This window comes from Heloderma suspectum, chromosome 4 (genome assembly GCF_057233095.1).
Source record: "Heloderma suspectum isolate Gila_16-S chromosome 4, 16-S_ref, whole genome shotgun sequence".
NCBI classification, from domain to species: Eukaryota; Metazoa; Chordata; class Lepidosauria; order Squamata; family Helodermatidae; genus Heloderma; species Heloderma suspectum.
Window position 1 is genome coordinate 35,457,519 of NC_139461.1, and position 26,953 is coordinate 35,484,471.

The following is a 26,953-nucleotide window of genomic DNA, read 5'->3' on the forward strand; positions in this document are numbered from 1 at the left end:
CATTTCTTCCTGAATGAACTGTACATACAATTTTGATACCCCTCCCCCCCGGCAGTGTTGCCCTAAGGTGATATCTTTGTTGAACACAAGTGTGTTTGAACCATGGCAAGTCTTTTGGATTGGAAACAACCCATTTGGAAATGGCATACTCCAAATGCAGCTGTGTTTATTTCAATGATTGTACATTCAAATAAACACCATCTGTTTATTTGTATGTGTGATCCCATATACATATGTGAACACTCAGATAAATGCTCTCAGTATGTTTATTATCATGGCAGAGGTAAAAATGGGTGGTTGACTGCAGTTCCGTAGGGGTTTTTTTACTGGTAAATCAGCTGGTAACTCTAAAAAATCCCCATTGGATGGGTGTGATTTTTTAAATTATGCCGATGATTCAGCCTTTACAAAGATAAGTGGGCTTAATTGCGGGGGGGGGGGGACAACATAGTGTTGGATGTGAGTATGAGAAACATACACTCAACCATGAAGCTCACTGGTTGGCATTGCATGTTACAGCCTAACCTTTCTCATAAGCAGTGGTGTATTAACTTAATCCTAGAGCAACAGTTCTTTACCTTTTTCCCCATGCAGTCCATTTGAAAATTGCTGTGAGTCTTAGATCACTCAGTAAACTTAATAAAATCAAAGCACACACATAGCTCATATTTTAATAGCAGTGGTTTTGCCTTTCTGGCGCAAAGAAAGTGCTTGTTTTTGTGAGCAAAGGTCTGTGAAATCAGCTGGCAAATTTTTAGGGAAAAATTTGTAAGAGCGCACCAGTGCTGTGTTATGAAAACCAAGGGACTTAAGACAAGGCCTTGTTAGCCTGCTCAGTAATCCAGGCCTAGTAGAAACCAATGTCCTTGATCTCCACATTGAGAAAAATTAAATCAAGTGCAGGGACAAGTACAGGCATTATTGTACTTGTTGAGTGCAGTCATCCGGTGTCTTGGAGTGTGTTGTCATCAGTATGTTGATGACATGCAGCTCTATTTCTCCTTTTCATCTTCTTCAGGTGAGGCTGTGGATGTGCTGAATCAGTGCCTGGCTGTGACAATGGACTGGATGAGGGCTAATAAACTGAAACTCAGTCCAGACAAGACTGAGATGCTGCTGGTGGGTGGTTCTGCTGACCGGATGGAGAGTGCTCAACCTGTTCTGGATGGAGTTGCACTCTCCCTGAAGGAGCAGGTCCATAGCTTGGGAGTCCTCCTGGAACTGTCTTTGTCACTTGAGGCTCAGGTGGCCTCAGTGGCACAGAGTGCCTTCTACCAACTTCGGTTGGTGGCCCAGCTATGCTCCTATCTGGGCAGGGATGACCTGGCTTCAGTTGTCTATGCTCTGGTAATCTCCAAGTTAGATTACTGCAATGCACTCTATGTCAGGCTGCTTTTGAAGATGGTTCAGAAGCTGCAGCTTGTGCAAAATGCAGTGGCCAGATTGCTAACAGGTACCAGAAGGTCCGAACTTATAAGACCGACTCTGGCCTGCTTGCACTGGTTGCCTATATGCTTCTGAGCTCAATTCAAGGTGCTGGTTTTATAAAGCCTTATATGGCTTGGGACTGCAATGCAATACCTGATGGCACTCCTCTCCCAAAATGAACCTACCCATATGCTACATTCAAGCATCTAAGGCCCTCCTCTGAGTACCTCCTCCAAGGGAAGCTTGGAAGGCAGCAATGAGGGACAGTGCTGTCTCTGTGGTTGCCCCCCATCTGTGGCACAAGCTCCCTGATGAGGTCTGCCTGGCACCAACATTATTATCTTTTCAGTGCCAGGTTAAGACCTACCTCTTTTCCCAGGCATTTGGCAGCACATGAAGAGTTTTAATCAGTCCTGGATGTGTCTTTAGTTATGACTGACAATTCAGTGTTGTTTTTAGTTATATGTTCTTTGTGTATATTGTCTGTGTGCTTTTATGTGCTTTTTTGTAAATGGCTTTTAAACTTTTTATATTGTATTTAATATTTTAACTTTTGTAAACTGCCCAGAGAGCTTTGGCTATGGGGCAGTATAGAAATGCAATCAATCAATCAATCAATCAATATTATTGACTGTTCTACAACCTTTCCACCGACCACCTGAATGGACCTCACAGACCCCAGTTTGAGAACTTCTGTTCTAGTGGAATCTCAAAATGGTGCACTGAGTTAACCCAATAAACTGCATTCTGGAACCTGAATAAATTACTCACATTGATATCATTGCCTGTGTTGCATGGTTCATTCTGCTTGTAATTGTTTTTGTCTTTTACTTTGGTTTTATATTGTAGTTTTAAACTTTTAAAAGTTGTATATTCTTTTATCATATTGTATTTTATGGTTATAACTTCTGTGAATCACTCAGAGACCTTCAGCTTTGGGATGGTATAGAAATACAACAAATAACTAAACAGTTGTGGGCAAGGACCATGCTAGGCATTTACACCCCCCCCCCCCATAATGGGATTCCTGCTAAGCTCCTCCATTTTTCATTTTCATGTCAATATTTGTTTAATTGCAGATTAATCTGGAATAAAATAAATACAAGTAAATAAAATTTGGAAATGGGATGGAATTAATGTATGGGTGAACACATGTGAAAATGACATTGACCAGAAATAGAATTATCTGCTCATCCCAGTGTAAGAGTTGCACAGAAAATGTACTGAGAAAATAACATGTTCAATGTTCATCAATCCAGTGCATTCTAGGCTTTTGTTGTTGTTTATTCGCTCAGTCACTTCTGACTCTTCATGACTTCATGGACCAGCCCACGCCAGAGCTTCCTGTCAGCCATTGCCACCCCCAGGTCCACCAAGATCGAGTCCATCACCTCCAGAATATCATCCATCCATCTTGCCCCTGGTCGGCCCCTCTTCGTTTTGCCTTCCACTTTCCCTAGCATCAGCATCTTCTCCAGGGTATCCTGTCTTCTCATTATGTGGCCAAAGTAGGGGTGGACGAAAGTCGCTTACCTGTCCTCGAAGGATGTTCGCGGTGGGGGGGAGGCGCTTCACTGCTCCCCCCGCGAAGTTCCGGCCGGGGGGGGAGGCTTCCTGCCTCGGCCCGGCCGAAATTCAGGCTGGGGGGGAGGCTTCCCGCCTCGCCCGGCCGCGAACGCGAAAGTTTAAAAAAAAAAACAAAGACGCCCCCTGATAGGCTACGTGACGATTCACGTAGCCTATCACGGCTAGATCTGCAAAGTCAGCCATGATAGGCTACGTCAATCATCACGTAGCCTATCAAGGGTGACTTTAAAAAAAAAAGTGCGTACGGATAATGGCGGCCCCCATAGGGAGCTGCCATTCGCGTTCCTTATTTAGTCGCTGTAGTCTACGTAAATGTTTACATAGACTACGGCGAAAATAAGGGCAACGCAAATAGCGTTGCCCTTATTTTCGCCGTAGTCTACGTAAATCTTTACGTAGACTACAGCGACCAAATAAGGAACGGGAATGGCGGCTCCCTATGGGGGCCGCCATTATCCGTATGCACTTTTTTTTTTTTTTAAAGTCACCCTTGATAGGCTACGTGATGATTGACGTAGCCTATCACGGCTGACTTTGCAAATCTAGCTGTGATAGGCTACGTTAATCGTTACGTAGCCTATCAGGGGGCGTTTTTTTTTTCTTTTATTGCAATGGCGGCGGCGGCAGCTGGTCAAAAGACCGGCTGCCACTCCCGCCCCGCTCGAACACCCGCCGAACCGCCAGCCGGACCCGCTGCCGGGAGGGACATTCGGTGAAGGTAAGTCCCGTCCCGGGGGGGGGGTGCGGGGGGCAGGGGGGGTTTGGAGGATTTCTCCCCGAAACTTGTTCAGGGGGCCGAACACATTGGCACTCGGCCCCCCGAAGTTTCGGGGAGAAATTCTCCCCCATCCCTAGGCCAAAGTACTTCAGTTTTGCCTTTAATATCATTCCCTCAAGTGAGCAGTCTGGCTTTATTTCCTGGAGTATGGACTGGTTTGATCTTCTTGCAGTCCAAGGCACTCTCAGAATTTTCCTCCAACACCACAGTTCAAAAGCATCTATCTTCCTTTGCTCAGCCTTCCTTATGGTCCAGCTCTCGCAGCCATAGGTTACTACGGGGAATAGGAATACCATTGCTTTCACTATGCGGACCTTTGTTGTCAGTCTGATGTCTCTGCTCTTAACTATTTTATCAAGATTTGTCATTGCTCTCCTCCCAAGAAGTAAACGTCTTCTCATATCCTGGCTGCAGTCAGCGTCTGCAGTAATCTTTGCGCCCAGAAAGACAAAGTCTGCCACCGCCTCCACGTTTTCTCCCTCTGTTTGCCAGTTATCAATCCAGCTGGTTGCCATAATCTTGGGGTTTTTTTTTTGAGGTTTAACTGCAACCAGTTAAACCTCTTTCGACCGGCTGCCACCGCCACCATTTCCAGTTAAAAAAAAAAAAATGTGATAGGCTACGTAAAGATTTACGTAGCCTATCACAGCTAGATTTTCAAAAAATACCGTGATAGGCTACGTAAATGTTTACGTAGCCTATCACGGCTGAGTGGGGGGGGAACCGTGCATATGCAAATGGCGGCGCCCATGGGCGCCACCATTTGCTTTCCTTATTTTGGCATGTGTAGTCTACGTAAACATTTACGTAGACTACGGCGAAAATAAGGGGAACGCAAATAGCATATGCTACTTGCGTTCCCCTTATTTTTGCCATAGTCTATGTAAATGTTTACGTAGACTACACATGCCAAAATAAGGAATGCAAATGGTGGCGCCCATGGGCGCCGCCATTTGCGTATGCACGGTTCCCCCCCCACTCAGCCGTGATAGGCTACGTAAACATTTACGTAGCCTATCACGGTATTTTTTGAAAATCTAGCTGTGATAGGCTACGTAAATCTTTACGTAGCCTATCACATTTTTTTTTTTTAACTGGAAATGGTGGCGGTGGCAGCCGGTCGAAAGACCGGCCGCTGCAGTCACCGCCGCCGCGCCGCTGCACCGCTGCCGGAGCCGCCGCCACCAGGGAGATTCGCCAAAGGTAAGTCCCGTCCCGGGGGGGGGGCGGGGCGGGGGGGCAGACCGTTTCGCCACCGATTTCGGGGGGCCGAATGCTCTGGCATTCGGCCTCCCCGAGATTCATGGCGAAATTCTCTGACATCCCTACCTGAGCAGTAGTGGCTCCAAGAAGAAGACGGACCTGTCCCCATCCCAACTAGACCAGCTGGCACTAGACCCGGCACCGAGTCTCTTGTGCCCTTTCTACATATGCGGAGCAATAGACTACCATCTCCTCTGAAGACCGCAAACCCCTGCCGAGCCTCCATTGGCTAAGTCCCTGCAAGCTCCCACTGCCTATTATTATTATTATTATTATTATTATTATTATTATTACTCAAGGCAGCTTTACAACATTAAAACTTCTACAGTTAAAACCTATAAATAGAAGTATACAAAAGTTAACAGTTAAAAATATAATTAAATCATCAACAATCGTAACATTTTATAAAATATCAAAATGTTAAAAGACAACAAGAAATATAACCATAGCATCCATCCATCACATTCTCACAGGTCCAGACTAGCTATCCCCAAAGGCCTGCTGGAAGAAAAAGGTTTCTATGTGCCTGCAAAAGCATACCAAGGAGGGTGCCACTCTCGCCTCCCTGGGAAGGGAATTCCAGAGCCTTGGGGCAGCCACTGAGAACGCCCTCTCCCATGTTCCCACCAGACGTTCCTGTGATGGTGGTGGGACCGTGAGAAGGGCCTCCCCTGAAGATCTCAAGGCACGAGTAGGCTCATAGGAGAGAATATGGTCTTTCAGATAACCTGGACCCGAGCCGTATATTTTTACACCTGAGGCAGACAATCTCACAAATGGCCCTTTAACTGGAATGTTGCAGCACTGGGAAGGAGGAGCTTCTGTTCTGATGCCCCAAGCCAGAATATAAAGCTCTGGCAGCTGCAGTAAGCCACTGCTGAGGCAACTCATTCCTTTTGGTCTCTGCTGCAGGATTGTGGGCTATGTACTGAACTACTTGCACCCTGATGAAGCTCCTTAGTTGTGTCCAGGTTCCTGATGTTATTCTAGCATGCAGCCAGCTCAGGTCATCCTGGGCTTGTCTCCTACCAGCTGCGGCTCAGAGGAGTCTCCCTTTGCCATAGCAGTCTACCACTGTTCATCAAAATTCAAACCATGCTGTATACTATACAGTGTATAGCAATGGTGGGGAAGTTGTGTTCCTCCAGATGTTTTGACCTACAACTCCCATCATCTGGCATCATTGACAATTCTGGCTAGGGCTGAGGTTTTCATCTGGAAAAAGTTTTTTCTTGCATTACACTTCAGCTGTGACATTTGGGAGCTCAATGTCAACTGGACACTACTTCTTCCAGGAAAACGAGTAAGTGTAAACTACACTGACTAATGCTTGATCAAAGTAAGAGAGACTAACTCTTACATTATTTTATAGCCATATGCCAGAAGCCACTAACTTCGCTCATGTCCAAACATTTTTGTTAACATTTTAATCATTAGTATTTGGGTGACTTCTATAAAGATTGTTCAGTAAACATCGACAGCAAAAATCAGTTAGTCCTAATGTATGATCTTCTGGAATGTTTATTAAACAATAATATTCAAGTTTTATGTCTGAGAATGACAGTTTTATGTCTGAGAATGTTGGAGCTTTATTACGGAGCTGCTGAGTAATACCACATTGTTGAAAGCCCAGATTCAATGTAATGAGTGTTTACAGAAAGCAGATCCTGCTGAATTTAATTACAAGAGCATCCATACCATTATTCAGGGAGCTTTCCAAGGTAATGTAAAGCAAAAGAATAAATAAATGTTGATTTAGGTAGGAACTCATTTACTGAAGAAGAAAGGAAAGCTATAAGGAAATGGAAGAAATAATATTAAGATGCAAAAGAAAGCTTTTCATGCAGAATCAACATTCTATGAGTTCCATGGAAGCCCATCAGAAGCCCTGGGGTTTCAGCCAGGAACCTCATGGTGTCTGAGGGTGAGACTCAGACCCAGCCTAGTGAGCTACCATTAATGATGATTGATCTGGTTGCTTTAGCACATAAGGGTATAGGTGGGAGAGCCATGCTTACTTTAGAGACCCACGCTTACTTTGGACTGACTTATGACTGAAGTTCTTTCACACACAAAAATTCAGAATAACTAGGAGAATTTCTCTTAGCTGCCCTGAAGACTTGGAAAAATACCCCACCCCACTCCCTATCTCTGGACAACTTCTGGGTGGATCATGAAAAACATTGGCTCATTTGAAAAATCACACTTTTAAGTTTATTTATTTATTTATTACATTTCTATACTGCCCAATAGCTAAAACTCTCTGAGTGAGGAGTTTACAAAGATTAAAAACATTAAAAATACAGTATACAGAGATTAAAAGCCATTTACATAAAAAACACACAAACAGACAATATACACAAAAGAATGTATATCTAAAATAACTTCAAACAAGCAGTCTCAAAGCAAACAACCATAACCATAAGCCATTCCAGGATCAATTAAAACTTATCATATCATATGCTGCCAAATGCCTGGGAGAAGAGAAAGGTCTTAACCTGGCACCAAAAAGATAACAATGTTGGAGCCACTCCAGAGGATTCGGGGGGGGGGACGGATTGCCTCCCCACCCCTCATGGATTCCCCACTGGAACGGACGGTGGGGAATCTGTACACCCCTAATTCAAAGGCAGTTGAATCTTGAAACTGACAAAATGTCATGGTAGTGGAAGTGCACAAATGATGGGCTTAGTGAGACTTAACTTACATATATTTAAGATCTGTTCTGGACTAAGTGCATCATTTAGTTATTTAATCAAGGACTAATTTAGGGAAGTCTTTTAAGGCACTATCTATTCAGAAATTGTGTTGATATTTCCCTGCCCATACATCCAAAAAAGGGGTGGGGCATGCTTGTATGAGAAGATTGAGGAAGGCAAACAGCCCAACACCATCTCCTTTGAAGACATTGTTATTTTAGCTCATTCATTTTATGCATTACTGTAGTTATTGTTGCCCTGACGCAATGGCTGCATTCACATGGAATGCTAAGCCTGGATTCCAATTCTGGCAAATTTGAGCTTACCATGAATGAGCTGTGTAGGGATGAGTGAACTCATCCCCATCCATACTGCCCACTGCTCTCTGAACCCCCGCCAAATGTTTGACCCTGCTCTCCACTCCCAGTGAGCCACAGGCAGTCCACGGGCACCTGGCAAGCAGTGTGCAGCATTCTGCTCCTCCACCAAGCCTCCGTTCTGTGCAAAATGGCAGCTTGGCCTTTCCCATAAAGGCCGATTTTGTGTAAATGGCAGCCATAAAGAGGCCAATTTATGCAACATTACAGGCATAAATGATCTGAATAGACCATTTATGCATGTAATGTTGCATAAATGGGCCTCTACAGAAAAGGCCAAGCTGCCATGTTGCACAGAATGGTGGCTTGATGGAGTAGTGGGGCCTGCCAAGCTTGCCCGACTTGGCGCGCACTGAGTTGGGCAAGTGTAGCAATCTGCGGACTCCAGTCTGGGGGGCTGAGTTGGTGGTAAACTGCTGAGCTCAAGCTCCCAAATGGACTCCTCCACCACCCCTAGAGCTGGTACACTCAGCCTGTTCACTTCCGCTTGGCTCCTCCTGCTAACGTGACCAACTAAAGAAACCAGAAATGCATGACATCTAACCTAGGATTCTGGCTTGTTGCTCCCAGAGAAGCTAGGATTTGCAAGCCAGGAACAAACCCTGTTTTAGAACCCTAGCTAGTTAAGGGCATAACAAGCCAGGATCCTGGGTGTGGATGACACAGTAAGCTGACCACTTCTGGTTTATTTAGTGACTAGTGGGAGGAGCCAAGAAAGAGCAAATGGGCTGCGGACCCTAACGTATGGCCCTTTGACGGTCAGCCAGGATTTCCATGCCAATGTAGCAAATGGCCTTGGATCCCAAGATACTTTAACTTAAGGAAGTTCATGGAAGGAAAGTTTCCTGTTCTCTCTTCACCCCTGCCAACTACATCCCCCCCCCCCGCAGCCTCTCCAGAGGATCAGGGATCTACCCAATTATAGAGTTCTGTCCAATTTGGACAATTCCCCCCTCCTCTAGCAACCTCCCCTTGCCCTTTCCCACATGGTTCACGAGGAACCCCTAGTTTGCTGGAGAAATTCAAGATGAACTAAAATGAGTTCAGATTTCTAAGAACCGAACCTGCGGAATCTGCTGCAGAGCGACCCCTCAGGCTGCACAGAGTCCATGGACTGTCAGATGATTTTTGTACTTTCCCAAAATTTACACATATTTATTCCTAGTAAAATATGCAAGTTTCTGCTGAGGAGAAGTTGAATAGAATGGGGGACAATAGCTAAATATTTCATACTAAGGTGAATGATGTACATTCTTACGAAACCTCTTACGGAATTATTTGCGTATTTTAATGCATGATGGGAAAAAATCCACATTTGTCTGTGAGCGGATGACAGAACAAAAGGTGCCGGACAATCTGCAAAACACAGACAGAGTGGATTTTACACAGTCCGCACATCCCTTTGGAGAGAGTTTCAATGAAGGAAGTGGCTGCAGGGATGGGAAACTGTTCTTCTGTGAACTTCCTTAAGCTGACTTACCTTAGGATCCAAGCCATTATATTTGTGTGGCATCATTAAGAAAAAACAATCCCCATAGACATGGATGACTGTAGCATTACCCCACAGTTCCCACAACCATCCAGTAACTCGGTTATTGGATAAGCCATAAAACAAAAACCATAAAAACAAACTCAAACCATCCCCTACCAGTTCTGATGTTTGTGGAAACTGTAGGGTAATGCTACAGTCATCCATTTCTATGGGGAATTTTTTTTTCTCTTAATCATGCCACACAAATATAATACCTTGCAGAGACATCACCTTGCCAACAAAGGTTTGTATAATCAAAGCTATGGTTTTCCCAGTAGCAATGTATGGCTGTGAGAGCTGGACTGTAAGGAAGGCTGAGCGCCAAAGAATCGATGCTTTCAAACTGTGGTGCTGGAGAAGACTCTTACGAGTCCCCTGGACTGCAAGGAGGTCAAATCAGTCAATCCGAAAGGAAATCAACCCTGACTGCTCATTGGACTTGAGCACACTCTGGGAGAGAATGCAGGACAGGAAGGCCTAGCGTGCTATGGTCCATGGGGTCACGAAGAGTGAACGACTGAACAACAGCAACAATAACCCAGTAGCAAGTTGCTAAATATCTGGACTACTACATTTATGTGGAAGGGCCTTTAGAAAGCCACATGGAATAACAACACTGGTCAACACAATATTAATGTGGGCAAAGCTTGTGAGATTTCTGAGCTAGTATCTTGGTCCCTCCAATAGTTTCTGCCCTTTCACTGAGCTGAAAAATCAGATCTTGATCATTGAAGTTCATAAAATATTTGTCCTGGAGGGACAGCTCCATTCCCTCCCCATTCACTCCCCTGCAAATGTGTGTGTGTGTGTGTTTTAAAAAGATTGGTAGGAGGTGAACTTGGGCAATCAAATTCATTACAAATCTTTCTTGACCTCAGCCAATGTAATTTATCAGCATTTAACAGTCTGGCATCTGGCAGGAGCAGCAGCTAGATAAAGATGAAAGGAATCATCCATATTAAATCCCATGCTGCACATTGCCGTTGTACTTTCTCCTTCAGTCCCTAAATCAAGGCATATCTGGCCCTTATGCACACTGCTTACTGTTCACAATGGAACATACTACCACTGCTGAAGCATTTGACACTTAATTGAAAATGAATGGCAGTAGATGTTTAAAGTTACTTTTTGAAAACCTGGCTAAAGCTGGGCAGGAAAACTCAGAGTGTGATAACGTCAAGCTATGCCTTTTCTCGACGCTGCTCTCATTTTGTACTCGGCCATACATCTCTCATAAACTGTAGCTCTGCCAGTGACTACCAGAGGGGCTGTGATGGCTCTGCCTGCCGGGCCTCTCTGTGATATTAGAAAAGAGCCGCTTCTTGCTGAAATGGGGTGTGTGAGAAATCCGCTCTGTTGGATTTTGTACAATAGATTTCTTCAATCCGCACTGCAGACGAAATGCATTTTGTGTTTGGAAATTCATGGATTTCTGGACTTGCAGTGCATTCCATGGAACAGGAAAATGTGTACATTTGAAAACATGTGCCAAGAAAAAATGCGTACCTTTCAAAAATGCACACAAACTCGCTTTAGTGGATGGGTGGATGTATAGAAAAAAAGTGTACAATTTTTTAAAAAAATTTGCATTAAAAGGTGTAATATTTTAAAGCAATGTGAAAAAGAAAGAAGGGAATCTGTACAGATTTATTTCTGTAAAAAATATCTGCACAGAACAGACTTGGAGGTAAGAAATGGAGGAAGTCTGTGGAAACGATCCAGGCTCACATAGCTTGTGGGCTGTGAATATGCTATTGCTAGTATCTCTAATCAGGGCTGGCTCCAGTTTTGAGGAGGCCCTCAGCAAAGTGCTCTCTGGTGAGCCCCTCCTACCTTGGTGCCCCCCCCTGCAGCAGCAGATGGCAGTGCCAGGTGTGGATGGGTCTGGGAGTCACCATTTAAATATACCACAGTGCGCTGGAGCATTGTGGGAAAACAGCAGAACCTGACTCTCAGATCCAGGCTGTTTTTCAGAAGGGGGCACTAGGGACTAGGGATGTACGAATCCCTTACCTGGTTCCAGACCAATCCGGGGCTTTGGCGGTGGGGGGGAGGCGATCCATCCCTCCCCCTCGGAATCCTCCCTAGCCGGCTCCGCTCTGCAGCAAGGCTGTGGAGCCACCGGCCGGGCCCGGCCGCAGCTGGACTTCTGGCCACTGCCGGGCTGCTGCGGCCACAAATGGTGGCCATCGTAGCGGCCACCATTTGCGTCCTTGCATTAAGCCATAATAGGCTACATAAGTGATAGCCATCATAGGCTACGTAAGCATTTGCGTGCCTGCATTAGGCCATGATAGGCTACGTAATTACTTACGTAGCCTATCATGGCAAAGAGCAGGGGCGCAAATGGAGTAGCGGCCACCATTTGCACCCCTGCTCTTTGCTGTGATAGGCGACATAAGTATTTACATAGCCTATCATGGCCTAATGCAGGCACGCAAATGGAGGCCGCTATGATGGCCGCCATTTGTGGCTGCAGAAGCCCGGCAGCGGCTGGAAGACGAGCTGGAGCTGCCGCTGCCACCACTGTCACCGCCGCCACCTCATCCGCTGCCAGGTAGGTCCGTTCCAGGGGGGATTTTGGGGGGTGGCAGGGAGGGGAGGCTGTTCAGCCATGGACTCCAGGGGGCCGGATTCTAAAGAATCCAGCCTCACTGGAGTCCGTGGCGGAATTCTCCAACATCCCTACCAGCAGGGACTAAGAATGTCATGTTCTGACGCTGAGCCTAATAGGCACTACATGACAAAGAAACATAGGTTGCAGTGCATGTTGTGTGCACCATAGGCCTGCTACCAAAACCGGCATCCCTGTGTCAAGTCCTTCCCCTCTCTCTCCCCATCAGTTCTAGGAACACTCACCCCATGATGTGATACGGTCTCTTTGTGGGTTCCCTTGTCCCTATCAGTGGCAGGAAGACAATGATGAGACACAGGAGCTGAGAAATTAACAACACAATGACTAAAATTGTAGGTGATTGGTGGGGGCTCATTGTGAATTGGTGATGGCAATCTTTGACTGGTGGGGCTGTGAGCTGAAGGCACACTTTATTTTATTTTGCTTAGGTTCTGCGAAAGTATTAATAAAATGGCCTTTGCTTTAAACAACCATTGGTCACCTTCACTTTTTTTCAGTTGTAAGTTACATTAAAATCCCTTCAATATCTTGAAAATGCACCTATATTGAAGCTTTGGCAAGTTGGACATTTATTTAAATTCAGTGATCAGTTAGGCAGTTCATCACTAGATGATTAGCCAGCCAACATGTTTATAATCCATTTACAGGGCTACTTTGGTATATGTTCTTAAACATCTCAGGAGCTACATGTGGTTAATAAATTATGATTTGGCAGTCCTAGAATATGGTTGGGGAAGAGGATAGAAGAAGAGATAAGGATGTAGATGAATTATTTTGTTAGAGGTTACTAGTCAAGATGGCTATATGTTACTTACAGTATCAGAGGCTTGAGGATTGTCAGGTGACCCCCAACAGCCAATCCTGATTCAACAGGCATCTGATTGACTGCTGTGGGAAACAGGATGCTGGATGAAATAATCTTTTGATTATTACATAATATTCTAGGCCACCATATAATGTAACCATGTAGCAAACAGACATGTGAAAGGATTGTAAGGCTGCAATCCTATGCATGTTTAGACTGCAAAAGTCCTACTGCTGAGGGATGCTGGTAGTTATAGGACATTGTCTGTCTAAACATGCATATGATTGCACTCTGAGTGAGTGAGTGAGTGAATGAGTGAGTGATATGAAGAATATTTGGTTAATCAGTCAGTTCATTCTCCCTGGGCAAACCTATCACAAGTAAAATATCCAGTCTGCTTACCATTATGAAAATTATCAGTCGGTGATGAAAGAGCATGCTAAAATTTCATAGCTGAGCATAGCCTCACCGACTACACTCCAGACTCCAAAGATAGCATCCTTTGCCCTCTTTGGCTTTTGTATTTGTCCACGTGCTGTAAAGATGTATCAAAGGGAGCACAGCATCATCACTAGGCTCCATACTGATAAACCCTGTGAGCTAGTGAACACAGCCAGGCCCCAGGGTATTCTGTCCTGCGGCCCCTCCAGTGAACCTAAAGAGGTTGGTTGATGGCTGGGATAGAATGCCTGTAGACTCCCTGATGTTCTTGGATTTCATCAGCCCCAGCTAACGTGGCTAATGCTCAGAGAAATGTTCCTTTCCTACCTTCATTCCTTAAGGTGCCAATGTGTACCACTCTATCCCCCCCCCCACTCAACCTGCACTGAGTCAGCCAGTTGTTAGGGCCTACAGTTAGGGCCTAGTTAGGGCCTAGTTAGGGCCTACAGCTGTTCAGTGGGCTAGTGGGATCACATTCTGCTGGGAAAAAGCACACAAGATGACTTCAAGGTTCTTCAAGTACTTGAAAGTTTGTCACAGAGAGGAAGGCCAGGAACTCTTCTCGATCATCCCAGAGTGCAGGACACAGAATAATGGGCTCAAGTTACAAGAAGCCAGATTCTGCTGAACATCAGGAAAAACTTCCTGACTGTTAGAGCAATACGACAATGGAACCAATTACCTAGGGAGGTGGTGGGCTCTCCCACACTGGAGGCCTTCAAGACGAGGCTGGACAGCCACCTGTCAGGAATGTTCTGACTCGGATACCTGCACTGAGCAGGGGGTTGGACTGGATGGTCTTAAAGGCCCCTTCCAACCCTACTATTCTATGATTCTATGACTGTCCTCACATGCCTGTTCCCCAGCAAAACCAATTCTGCTGGGAAACAGGGAGAGCATGGATGACTCGTTTGCCCTGTTTCCAGGTAGAACTGATCCAACTGGGAACCAGGGCATCCAGGGATGATTCTCCTTGCACACCCTGTTTCCTAGCAGAATCAGCTCACCATACAGCTGTTTGGCAGGTGACTGGGACACATGTCATCCCCACATCTTGTTTGTGGGCTGGCAGGAGCTGTTCTGCTTGGAAACGGTTGTGTGAAGAGTGTCATTCCCCATGCACCCATTTTGCAGCAGGATTTGTTGATACTGCTGCTTAACAGGCATGTGGACATGACTCTGCTCACATTCCCACTTCCCAGCAGAATCTGCCCATGCTGGAAAACAGGGTGTGCAAGGAGAGTTATCCCCACACGCCTTGCTTCCCAGTGTGGTCACCGGGAAAAACTCAAGGGTAAAACCTCTCCTTTCTCCCAGCAATCTGGATGCGTGGGAGTGTGTGTGTGTGTGTGTGTGTGTGCACGCACGTGCATGCGCCTGTGTATGGATGAGTGTGGGTGCATCCACACATCCACAAGCGCAGCCCCCAACTGCCCACCCAATGCCACATGCAGCCTTCAGGGCTGTACACCTTGCCCACTCAGGCTAGAGAAAGTATGACAAGGGCCACGCGTACATTGATCTCCACACTGCTGTACCTCATGAATCAGAACTACGGTTCTCAGGATTTCTTTAGAATAGGGAACCATGATATCACTCTGTTCCAAGGAGTCAGAGATTTTCAAATCAAATCTGATCTTTAATTTGAATGTACATTCTAGGCAATGTGTAAGGGCTTTTGTTATTTTTACTAAAGAATAGAAAGATACAGATATATGATATTGTAGATTACAGTAATGAAAATAATACTGAGAGGTCTATGCTGTCTTGAAAGTAGGGCTGGATGAACCCTCCCATGTCTGCCCTGCGTGCCACTCACTGGACCCCCGCTGCTTACCTGACCCTGGTGAGTGCATGGGGCAAGCCGCCGGACAGTGTGGGTGCTCAGTGAGAGCTGGCAGCTCCTCACAAGCCTGCCCCTGCTGCCTCTCATCTCCTTGTGCTCTCCTTGCAAGGAAGGAGAGTACGAGGGGCTGCTGCCACTGATCAACCGCACCTCCCTCTGCCAATGCTGGGCAGAGAGGGGCACGGTTGCTCTGCATCCGCAGAACCCCCTGATGTGTTCCTTCCTTGCAAGGAGAGTGCAAGGGGTTGATGGGAAGCTCGGCCTTATCCATAAAGGCCAATTTTATGAAAATGGTGGCTGTAAAGACTATTTGGTGGCTGTAAGACTAAATGGCCTATTTAGACCATTTACGCCTATAATGTTGTATAAATGGGCCTCTTTATGGCCACCATTTACATAAAAATGGCCTTTACAGAAAAGGCCAAGCTGCCAATGGCAGCTTGGCGGAGGAGCGGGGCCTGCTGTGCTTGTCCAACTCGGCACATGCCAAGTCAGGCAAGTGTGGCAGTCCACGAGCTCCAGTCTGGTGGGCCGAGCTGGCAGAAATCCACCAAGTTTGAACCCCCAACTGGACTCCACCTCCATCCCTACTTGAAAGTTAGCATTCCAGTGTGATATAAATAAAATCCATTTTTAACAGTATCTTGATGAAGACCTTCTTTTGCGCGTCGATAATATGTTAATTCAATTTAGTTTAGTTTGGGTGCCATCCAAACATGTATGGGTTACATTCTTGTTACAAGCTGATTTAAGCACACACACACAAATGATCTAAATCTCGCATGTGAAAATGCTCTAAATAGTTTTCAGGTTGCATCATTACACATGTAGCCCACTTACTTCTCATGTGTGTCTCTAATAGCAAACTGGCATTATCTTCACACAGTGTGTTGCATCAAAAACATCCCGACTGCTGTTAAATTCTTTCCTAAAATGACTCCATCCTCAGTGTGTTTAAATGACCCTTATTCAAGGCAATAACACAGGCAGCAGTGCATAGGGTCACATTCCCTGAGTTGATTTTAACAGGCTGTAAACTGAGCTCCAAGGAAATATGATCAAAATAGCAATAGCAAAAGCAGCTCTTCCATCTGCAAACACTCCAGAGATCCTGGCATCTAGTCAACAATGCCTATCTATTCTTCAGTCAAGAAGTCACTCTTCTGTGTCCCTAGCCTCCTCTGTGTCCTTAGCTAAAGCCCTGAAAATCTGGAGTGTGAGTTAAGAAAAGGGCATGCACATTGTAGGCAGGCGCCGCGCCATCAAAGAAAGAACAGTTTGGTAAAGGCATAAAGTATCTGAAGTGTCTAAATTCACCCACAACACTATCCTCTAAGGAATAAGGATGCAATCATAGAATCATAGAATCGTAGGGTTGGAAGGGGGCTATAAGACTGTCGAGTCCAACCTCCTGCTCAATGCAGGAATCTAAGTCAAAGCATCCCTGACAGATGGCTGTCCAGCTTCATCTTGAATGCCTCCAGTGTGGGAGAGCCCACCACCTCCCTAGGTCATTGGTTCCATTGTGATATTGTTTAACAGTCAGGAAGTTTTTCCTGATGTTCAGCTGGAATCTGGCTTCCTGTCACTTGAGCCCATTATTCCATGTTCTGCACTCTGGGATGATCGAGAAGAGACCCTGGCCTTCCTCTCTGTGACCACCTTTCAAGTACTTCAAGAGTGCTATCCCCTCAGTCTTTTCTTCTCAAGACTAAACATGCCCAGTTCTTTCAGTCTCTCTTCATAGGGCTTTGTTTCCAGTCCCCTGATCATTTTTGTTGCCCTCCTCTGAACCCTCTCCAGTTTGTCTGCATCCTTCTTCAAGTGTGGTGCCCAGAACTGGACACAGTACTCCAGATGAGGCCTAACCAGTGCTGAGTAGAGGGGAACTAGTACTTCCCGGGATTTGGAATCTATACTTCTATTAACACAGCCCAAAATAGCCTTTGCCTTTTTTTTGCAGCCACATCACATCGTTGGCTCATATTCATCACATTGTTGGCTTGTGAACTACAACAATTCCAAGATCCTTCTCGTGTGTAGTATTTTTGAGCCAAGTATTCCCCATCTTGTAACTGTGCATTTGGTTTCTTTTTCCTAGGTGCAGAACTTGGCATTTATCCCTATTAAATGTCATTCGGTTGTTTTCTGCCCAGCGCTCCAGTCTATCCAGATCACTTTGAATTTTGTTTCTGTCTTCCAAGGTATTAGCTATCCTGCCCAATTTTGTATCGTCTGCAAATTTGATCAGCATTCCCTGCACCTCCTCCTCCAAGTCATTAATAAAAATGTTGAAGAGCACTGGGCTCAGGACTGAGCCCTGCGGTACCCTGCTCGTTACCATTCCCCAGTTAGAGAAGATCCCATTGATAAGCACTCTTTGAGTCCGATCCTATAGCCAACTGTGGATCCACCTGATAGTTGTTTCATCTAACCCACTTTGAGTTAGTTTGCTCATCAGGAGATCATGGGGCACTTTGTCGAAAGCTTTGCTGAAGCTGAGATATATTATGTCCACAGCATTCCTCCAGTCCACAAGGGAGGTTACCTGATCAAAAAATGAGATCAGATTCATCTGGCAGGATTTGTTCTTGACAAATCCCTCTTGGCTTTGAGTAATCACTGCATTGTTTTCAAGGGGCTTACAGATGGATTGCTTTATAATCTGCTCCAGAATTTCCCCAGGGATTGATGTCAGACTGACTGGTGTGCAGTTCTCAGATTCCTCCTTTTTGCCCTTTTTGAAGATAGGGATAGCATTAGCCTTCCTCCAATCACCTGGCACTTCACCCATGATTTCACGCCATGATTTCTCAAAGACAATAGACAGCGGTTCTGAGAGTTCTTCTGCCAGTTCCTTTATTACTCTAGGATGCAGTTCATCTGGCCCTGGAGATCTGAACCCATTCAAAGTAATTAGGTGTTCCTTGACCATATGCCTATCAATCTCAAGCGGCAATCCTGCCCCTTCTGCTTGTACTTCTCCTTTGCCAGGGGGCTAATAGACCCTCCTTGGGGATAGGCAGCCACCTCTGAACTCAGAGGTGACCGCCTATCCAATGCAGGGTAGGAAAAGCATGGAGGGGATTGTTCCCTCCATGCTTCTCCTGCCCTGCATTTGCAGCAAGACAGCTGATTTCGTCTGTCTAGCTGTGGGAAGGTGGAGCAGGGGAGGAGGCTGCTGATCAACACATAGGATGTGTTGTACCAGCATTTCTGCCTTCCCCACCCCGGAACACCCCCAGGAACACCCCATTTTGGCCGCTCCATGCTCCTCTTCTGAGTGCGGAGCATAGGGCCATCTGCGCTGCCTGTGAGGCAGCACAGAATGGTAGGGAGGTCGGTTCTCCGGGAACCAACCTCGGAGTGCAGGCTCTGCTGTCAGTTCCCGGAAACCCACATATCCTATGGCTGTCTAGCCGCTGACTAGTGGCCATGGGATTGCTCCCTCCATTACAGTGACTTGTGCAGTTGCAAACTAGGCATACATTGAGAATCAACTCAAGCTAGACTTTCACAGTTACCCAACCAACATTGGCTGTTAAGTCCAATGTATATTGAACCCCTTCAGAATGACTGGTTTCTATAAAACAGGGGTGGGCAACATGTGATCGTCCAGATATTGCGAGATTGGAACTCCCATGGTTCTTCACCATTGGCAATGCTGGCTAGGGCTGATGGGAGCTGCAGTCCAAAAACACCTGGAGGCCCATAAGTTGCTCTATAAGTGTTGCAAAGGGAGACAGCAGAAGGGGAAATTTGAGCTGATCTTATGTGCAAGCAAGCTGGTGGCACCTCCCTCTCTTCAGTCTCTCACATGGGGCGGTTGATGGCCAACAGAAGGGCGAGAAATCAGCCCAGCTGGTTCGGGAACATACTTGTGAAGTTGTCTTTGCCAGCCTGCCTCCCTTTCCTGACTGTAGTTTGACTGACATGGTGGGCAATGGATTTTATTCAAATGTCTTGAATATAACTATGAGTATGACTATACTATTTAATATAGCCTACAGAAGTGAACTAAGCATGTTTAACAAATGAATAGAATAGGTATACCAGAGTATTATTGTTGTTGTTGTTGTTGTTGTTGTTATTATTATTTACATTTCTATGCCAGCCAACAGCCAAAGTTCTTTGGGAAGTTTACAAACAGTTAAAAGACTAAAATGCCATACAAACAGGTAAAAATACAAAATACAATACAAATATTTAAAAATATAAAACACAGTACAAAACAACACACTGCACAGGAATTGATCAAATCATAAAAATCTAGAACTAGCTCTCTAAAATGCCTGGGACAAGAGAAATGTCTTTGCCTGGCACCAAAAAGATAAGCATTTAGGCACCAGGCAAACCTCTTTGTGGAGTTATTCCATCAGTGGGGGGCCACCACTGAGAAGGCCCTCTCTCTTGTAGCCACTTGCCTAGCTTCTTTCAGCAGGGGCACAGAGGAGGGAGTCTGAAGCTAACCTAAGGATCCGAGCAGGAGAACCCTTGGAATGCATGCATAAGATTAATTTCAGCAGAATAGAATAGGCATTTCAATAGGTATACCAGACAATTATATCATCATCATTTTTAATCCACCCAAAAGCCAATGTTCTCTGGCAGATCACAAACAGCAGAAAGATTAAAATGCCATACAAACAGTTAAAAATATAAAATACAATACAAATATTTTAAATAATAAAATACAGTACAATGCAAAACAGCTAGGGATAGACTGAGCCCATCTCCATCCGGGGCAGGGGGAGCTTGATGAACTGCCCCCTGCAGCTTGTGCAGCCCAGACCTGCTCAGCGAGCTTCCGTGCTCGCCCTGGCTGTCAAGGGCATGGAAAAAGGGTCTGGGCAGCCAGCCCCCAGCCTCTTGCCCTGGTCTTCTCTAGAGGAGGCCAGGGTGAGAGTGTTAGGTGCTGCCATCGCCCCTCTTCCTCATGCCAGCTGTCAAGGGCTGCTGCGGGGAAGAAGGGCCTAGGCAGCCAGCCCCCAGCCTGTTGCCCTGGCCTCCAGCAGGTGGTGGAGAGGATGATAGGTGCCCCCTTCTTCCCTCCACCCCCAGCTGCTACAGCAGCGGCAGTCATTTTCTGTAAGGCTCTTACACTTACAGAAAACAACCAGCCTGTCCCGCACCACTGCCACTGGAGGGGGGAAGGAGGAGAGTCAGAGGTGCTGCCTTCTTCTCCTCTCGGTGATGGGCGGGAGGCTCACTGAGGGAGTGGGCGCCAGCACTCTTGCCCAGCTCAGCATGCCGTGAGTCAGGCAAGAGCTCAGGTCCACAAACTGGCATCCGGGGGGCCGAACCGGCAACTTCTTGCCGGGGTTCAAGCCCCAACTGGATGCTCACGCCATCCCTTAAAACAGCAAACTGCACAGGAATTGTGGAAAAATCTAGAACTAGATCTCTAAAATGCCTGGGAGAAAAGAAATGTCTTTGCCGGGCACCGAAAAGATAACAATGTAGGCTTTTGTTCTAACCTGTTTTGGGAGGGTATGAATGGGGTGCCACCACTGAGAAGGCCCTCTCTCTTGGCAGGGGCACATGGCAGAGGCTTAAGGGGCATGTGGAGGAAGGCTTAAGGGTCCAAATAGAACCCTTGTACTGTATAAGATTAATTTCAATAGTTTGAATTGGTAAGCCGTATAGTCCTCATTTACTGTCCTGAGAACACTATAAAACTTTCTGTTTATTTTTTGTTTTCCACATGGACTTCTGTGCCACATGTTCATTCTGTGAGCAATTATCTGATGGGACACATCAACATGATTTAAGAAATACAACCAAGCCCAATGCTGTTAAAATGTCATCAGTCTAAACTTATTTGGGAAAGTGGGGATTAGTTCCATCCCCCTGTCCCTGAATATCACATGCCAGGTGATCTTTTCCAGTGTATTTCCATTGCATGTTTTTGCTCTGTTTCTAAATAGGAGCTTCTCAGAATGGTGGGTTCACTATGCTTATAATGTGTTTTCCATCCACAGCTTGGGGCACTTTTGGTAGTCCCCAAGGCAACATTAGAGGCCAAGGAAAAGGTAAGAGTTCATTTCGTCCCCACTGACTGTTTATATGGCTCATCGCACAGGTTGTTGAATCAGCTGTTGTGTAAAAGTGCATCGGATGATTGATTTTTACAAGGGAAATCGTATTGAACTTTTGTTTTCGGAATGGCAAGATTGATTCCTAAAGATATATGCATGTGAAAGGACCACATCATAGTACTGACCAAAAGGGGAAAAAATGGCCTTGTGTTCTACAAAAATCGCAAGTTCAACAATGCTGGTGGAACAGCCCAGAATGAAAGAATACTGTCCAGGAAGAGGGTGGAATGATGCAATCCCTTTATGGCTTCTCTTGTATGTTTTTTATAGAATCAACTCAATATCTTTTTTCCTGATGACATGGGTATGAGCTGGTGAGCATCTCATAGTCACCAACTGCATCCTTAGTGCCTACGACAGGGGTGGGAAGCCTACAGCACTCTGGATGTTGCAAGACTACAATTCCCATTATCCCCAAACATTTGCCATGGTAGGTGGAGCCATTGGAAGTTGGAATCCAACAACATCTGGAGGGCCACAGGTTCCCCACCCCTGGCCTACAAAGTATAATTAATGATACCATGTGGTGTAGTGGATACAATGTTGGATAGGCTGGGGAGATAGGTTCATATCCTCATTGAACCTATGTCAGTTCATATTGTGGCTCAGGACCACACAGTGCCTGATGGAGCACCTTTCCCGGCATGAACCTACCTGTTCACTATGCTCATCAACTCAAGCGTTCTTCCAGGTGCCTCCTCCAAGGGTGACCACAGGGGCCTTCTCTGAGGGCCTTCTCTGTGGTGGCCCCCCAATTATGGAACAATCTCCTCAATGAGGCCCACCTGATGCCAACATTGTTATCTTTTCAGCATCAGGTTAAGACCTTCCTCTACTCTCAGGCTTTTGGCAGCATATGATAAGGTTTTAATCAGGTCCTGTATTTTCTTATTATTGATTGTTTAAAATTGCTTAGGGGTGTGTGTGTGTGTGTGTGTGTGCGCGCGCGCGCTTTCTTTTTATATTTAAATAGTTTTTATTCTATGTATAATATTGTATTTTAAAGGTTTTTCATTCTTTGTAAACTGATCAGAGAGCTTCAGCTATTGGGTGGTATAGAAATGTAATAAATGAAATGAATTTTGCCATGAAGCTCACTAACTGGTCTTGGTATCTTTCGCCTTCCTGAGTGAAGGTGGGGAGGAAATTGACAAGTTATTTGACAAGTATGGAATATGGCTCTGCTGGGCTAAACTAAGCAGTGTATAGAGGGGAGTAAACTGGCAAGGATATTGACAAGAGGGGAGTATGCCTCTGCAGGGCTACATGGAGTGGACTTGTGATTGTGTGTACTTATGCAAGATTGCGAATAAACCAAACAAAAAACAAACAAAAAAACCCAACCCTGACACTGTTTACACATATTTCAAGACTCCCTCCCACATTTTTTGCACAAATTGCTGCCATTAAAAACCAACAAACCCAGAATCTGCATATTGGCTCTACTTGGTATAAATCAAGTTGATGCCAGCAGGGGGGAAATGGAATGAAATCCGCAGGGCGCACTGGAGAAATCCATTGAGTTTTCACCCCCCCCACCCCCAAATGGGGTTCTCATATATCTCTGCATATCACCGGACATTGGCAAAGATAATCACTGAGGCACATTACCTCCTCAGCTGCATGCCATGGAGTGAGAAATGGTCAGATGATGTACATGTGTGCTTGAATCAAAGGAGCAGCTTTTCCAAGGTTGTGTGGGCCCTCATCTCAGGCACCTAGACAACATTAGACAAGGCTTCTACTGATACCTAAATGCTTTGGCACCAGGTATTTAAAGACTGCCTATGTTCCTTCCCCACTCACTGAGGTCTTGAGAAGAGACACTGCTTTGCATCCTGTCACCATCAGAAGTGTGATTGTTGGAATGCAGGGGGCAGGGCCTTCTCAGTCATAGCACCCAGATAGTGAAAACACACTCTCCAAGAGGCTCAATTAGCCCCTTCCTTACTGATCTTGTGGCATCAAATGAAGGCTGTCTTTGATGGTTCTTCAGTCTTGGTTCATATGCTTCTGTTGAGGTTTCTAGGTCTATCAATGGTTTTGCTTCTGAGCATTGTCTTGTGCTGTGGCGGTGCTTTACGATCTTGCTTTAATGTTTGCTAATTTTATTTTGATGCATTTGCATTTTAAAATTTTAAAATTTTGTTTACTGTTTTCTTGTATCTTTGTTTGGAGAGCCCCTTTGGAGTAGAAGAAACAGCTTACAGTTTTTTAAAATATCAATAAAATACCTTGTTGTGGTTTAAACTCATCACCTTTCCTGTTCCATAGCTTGAGAACTACATTGTGGAAAACATGAAGTCAGAGATGGCTCAGCTACAGCAGAATGCTGTCCAGAACCATACAGCCACCATGCTGGAGATAGGAACCAGCCTTCTCAGCCAGACTGCGGAACAGACAAGGAAGCTCACAGATGTTGAAACACAGGTAGGTTTCCAACATTGCATTTACCAGGAGGGATGGGGAAGAAATTCATTTGATCTGTATTTTTAAGCAAACAGACCTCATTTGTACTTCCCAGACTAATTTGTGGGATGCGGTTATCCTTTGGACTATGCCCCCTTCCAAATTTTATGATGCAGTTCGCGGGTCAATAATGGTGTGCAAGTATACATATATTAGGGAAAGTTTGGTACAAAAATGTACCCAAATCAGGGGAAAATGAATACAAAATGTGTATATTAGGGGAAATTCTGCACAAAAACAAATGTGAAACTTCATATATGGGTTTTTTGTTTGTTTGTTTTTTAAAAAAACAACTTTGCAGACTGATGCAGAAATTGGATGGAACAGACTTATGATGTAATATATGCAAAAGTGCACCCCTAAAAAAGGATCAGATCAAAACCTGGATAACGATGGTTAATGTAGAGTTGGATTGAAAAAACAGCAACAGACAAGCTAGAAGCATTTTGCAGTTTAACTTGTTTAAGGGTCATTCTGGTCTCTCTCGCTGTATATTTTCAGAATTTAATATAAGCTCCACTGCAACAGGTTTTTACAGCACTGAGATTCCAGACCATGCCGTCTGCTTGGTTGGAGGGTAAATATCATCAAATCCCACAAGTCAATGGTTTTGTTTTTGTGATGCAAAAACATAGAGGAGATTGTTCACTAGATTCTCTACTATTCTGCTTATAGAGATCTCAGGGAAAGATTTGTGAAATATTTGTTAAACCAATTGGATTATTTTCCTGATAAGCCATGCGCGCTGTTGCCATTGTGGAGGATGACCCATATGTTCTATTATATGTGGCAAATTTTGCTCTTGCTGTTAAGAAGATAGGGGTGGGGAGGAGGCTTGGGAAAACTAATTAATTCTGGAGTTGGTTTCATTTGTTGAGGCCAATGGCTGTATAACAATAAAGAGAGCAGTCCTATGGCCTCTAGCAATCCTACAGCAATCTTATACAGCCAATGGCTATATAAAATAATAAAGAGAGCGATCCTATGGCCTCTAGGTAGTGTCTGGAGGGTCATAGGAGACTCCTCTGGCATTGGAGGGGGAAATCCCCACCCCATTTTCCCAACCCCACCCCTTCCAGCTGCCTTAGAAAGCTCCACAGCAGCGTCCCCTCCTGAAGTTGGTGCTGCGATCTCGGAAGAGGACGGGGAGTGGGATGTGGGGGGAGGAGAAGACATGGATAAGCCAGATCTACAAGTTCCTGCCCCTGCTCCCAGGAAGGTGAGCAAGTTAGATCGGATCAGAGGCCAATCCAACATGAAAAAAGACTACAAAGGAGGAATGGAAGGTGAAAACGCCTCTATTGTTCCTCCCACCCTACCTGGCTCTCTGTTAGGATACATGAAGGGCTCCAAAGAGTCTGTTCTGTCCTGACGCAGACTGGAAATTGACTGATTCACCCATTCCTATTCACCATTAACTATGACAAAACATTTTTTCTCTTCTTTTACTTTTTCTGCCTCGTCTCCTCACACAGTGCTACTGAACATTTTTGCTCCAAGAAATGTATACACACACACACACACACCCCGCTTGGTTGGTGGAAATGGTTCCTGTATCCTGTTAAGTCTTTTGCTTTTGGCCAAATGGGAGTTTCTTGGTAGATTTTACTGCATATGTGTTATGTCATGCTGGACTAGCCAAGAAAGTGAGCAGCTGCTGACTTCAAATAAACACTTCAGCTACTAAACGTGAACAGCAGGAGCGTCAAGCTAGATAGACATGTTTAAAACTTCTAATTACGCTTTTGATATACGTAATCACTTGCTATATTATGCTAGCTGGGTTGCTTACTTGCTTTAAATGTACTGTGAAATAGTTGAAATGCACTGTTCCTGTGGTGTATTTGCATCTTGAAGACAATGTAACACATGGCCTACATGTGCTCAACGGTAACTGAAAACTTGTTCTCAGTAGTAAACCTGTATCAAGGCAATCCTACTGTAGGCTGAAAGTGGGGGTCACGTGACTGAATGCTTCGCTATTTTTTTAAAAAATGCATAGCACCACTAGGAAAAGAGGATGCTAGGATCCTTCTTCTTAGGGATGAGTGGATTTCCCCTATTATGTTCCTTATTGCTCCATTGACCTTGTGTTCTACACATCCATATATCTGGTTGAATTAGGAAAAGATTCTAAAATCTTTCCTAAAAAGGAGAGCCAGGGCCTGCAGGAGAAGCCACCACCACCAGGGAAGAGGCGTGCCTGCTGCTGCTGGGCCTGCTGCTGCTGCCACTGCCGCCACCAACACCAGGCCTTCCCCACGGACTTCTGCCTGGCAGACCGCCTGCAGGACCAGGCCCCCAGGTACCGAGCCAGCTGTGCTGCTTCCACCTGCCCCTTCCTGGAGGGGCTACATAAGCTGGCTGGCTGAGGTGGCCTGGGAGAGCCAGGGCCTGCAGGAGAAGCTGCCATCACTGGGGAAGAGGTGTCCCTGCTGCTGCTGGGCCTGCTGCTGCTGCTGCCGCCACCACCGCCTCCGCCACCACCAACACCAACACCAGGCCTTCTCCACAGACTTCTGCCTGGAAGACCACCAGTCCCTGCAGGACCAGGCCCCCAGGTACCGAGCCAGCTGTGCTGCTTCCACCTGCCCCTCCCTGGAGGGGCTACATAAGCTGGCTGGCTGAGGTGGCCTGGGAGAGCCAGGGCTTGCAGGAGAAGCCACCACCACCACTGGGGAAGAGGTGTGCCTCCTCCTGCTCCTCCTGCTCCTCCTGCTCCTCCTGCTCCTCCTGCTCCTCCTGCTCCTCCTGCTCCTCCTGCTCCTGCTGCTGCTGCTGCTGCCGCCGCCGCCGCCGCCGCCGCTGCTGCTGCTGCCAGGCCTTCCCCGTGGACTTCTGCCTGGCATTATTTTTAAGGGGATTGTTTAGTTGTTGTTGTTTTAATTTCTGGGGGATTCTGTTGTGTTTTTAGGGGTGGGTAGCCTGCCTGATAGGTCAGAACGAGGGGGCATGTGTCCTCCTGATGGAGGCAGTGGGGGGAGTGTTGGGGGCCA

The 26,953-nt window shown here is 45.8% G+C and overlaps 1 protein-coding gene across 1 annotated transcript in view; it reads left to right on the forward strand.

Annotated features, from left to right (window-relative positions):
* The window catches only part of ANGPT1 (angiopoietin 1), a 265,949-nt gene that overhangs the window by 116,667 nt on the left and 122,329 nt on the right, over nt 1-26,953 (forward strand). The window contains exon 2 of the mRNA XM_084847994.1: nt 23,763-23,918. Coding sequence (XP_084704120.1) covers nt 23,763-23,918 — 156 coding nt within the window. The remainder of the gene's footprint in view (nt 1-23,762; nt 23,919-26,953) is intronic.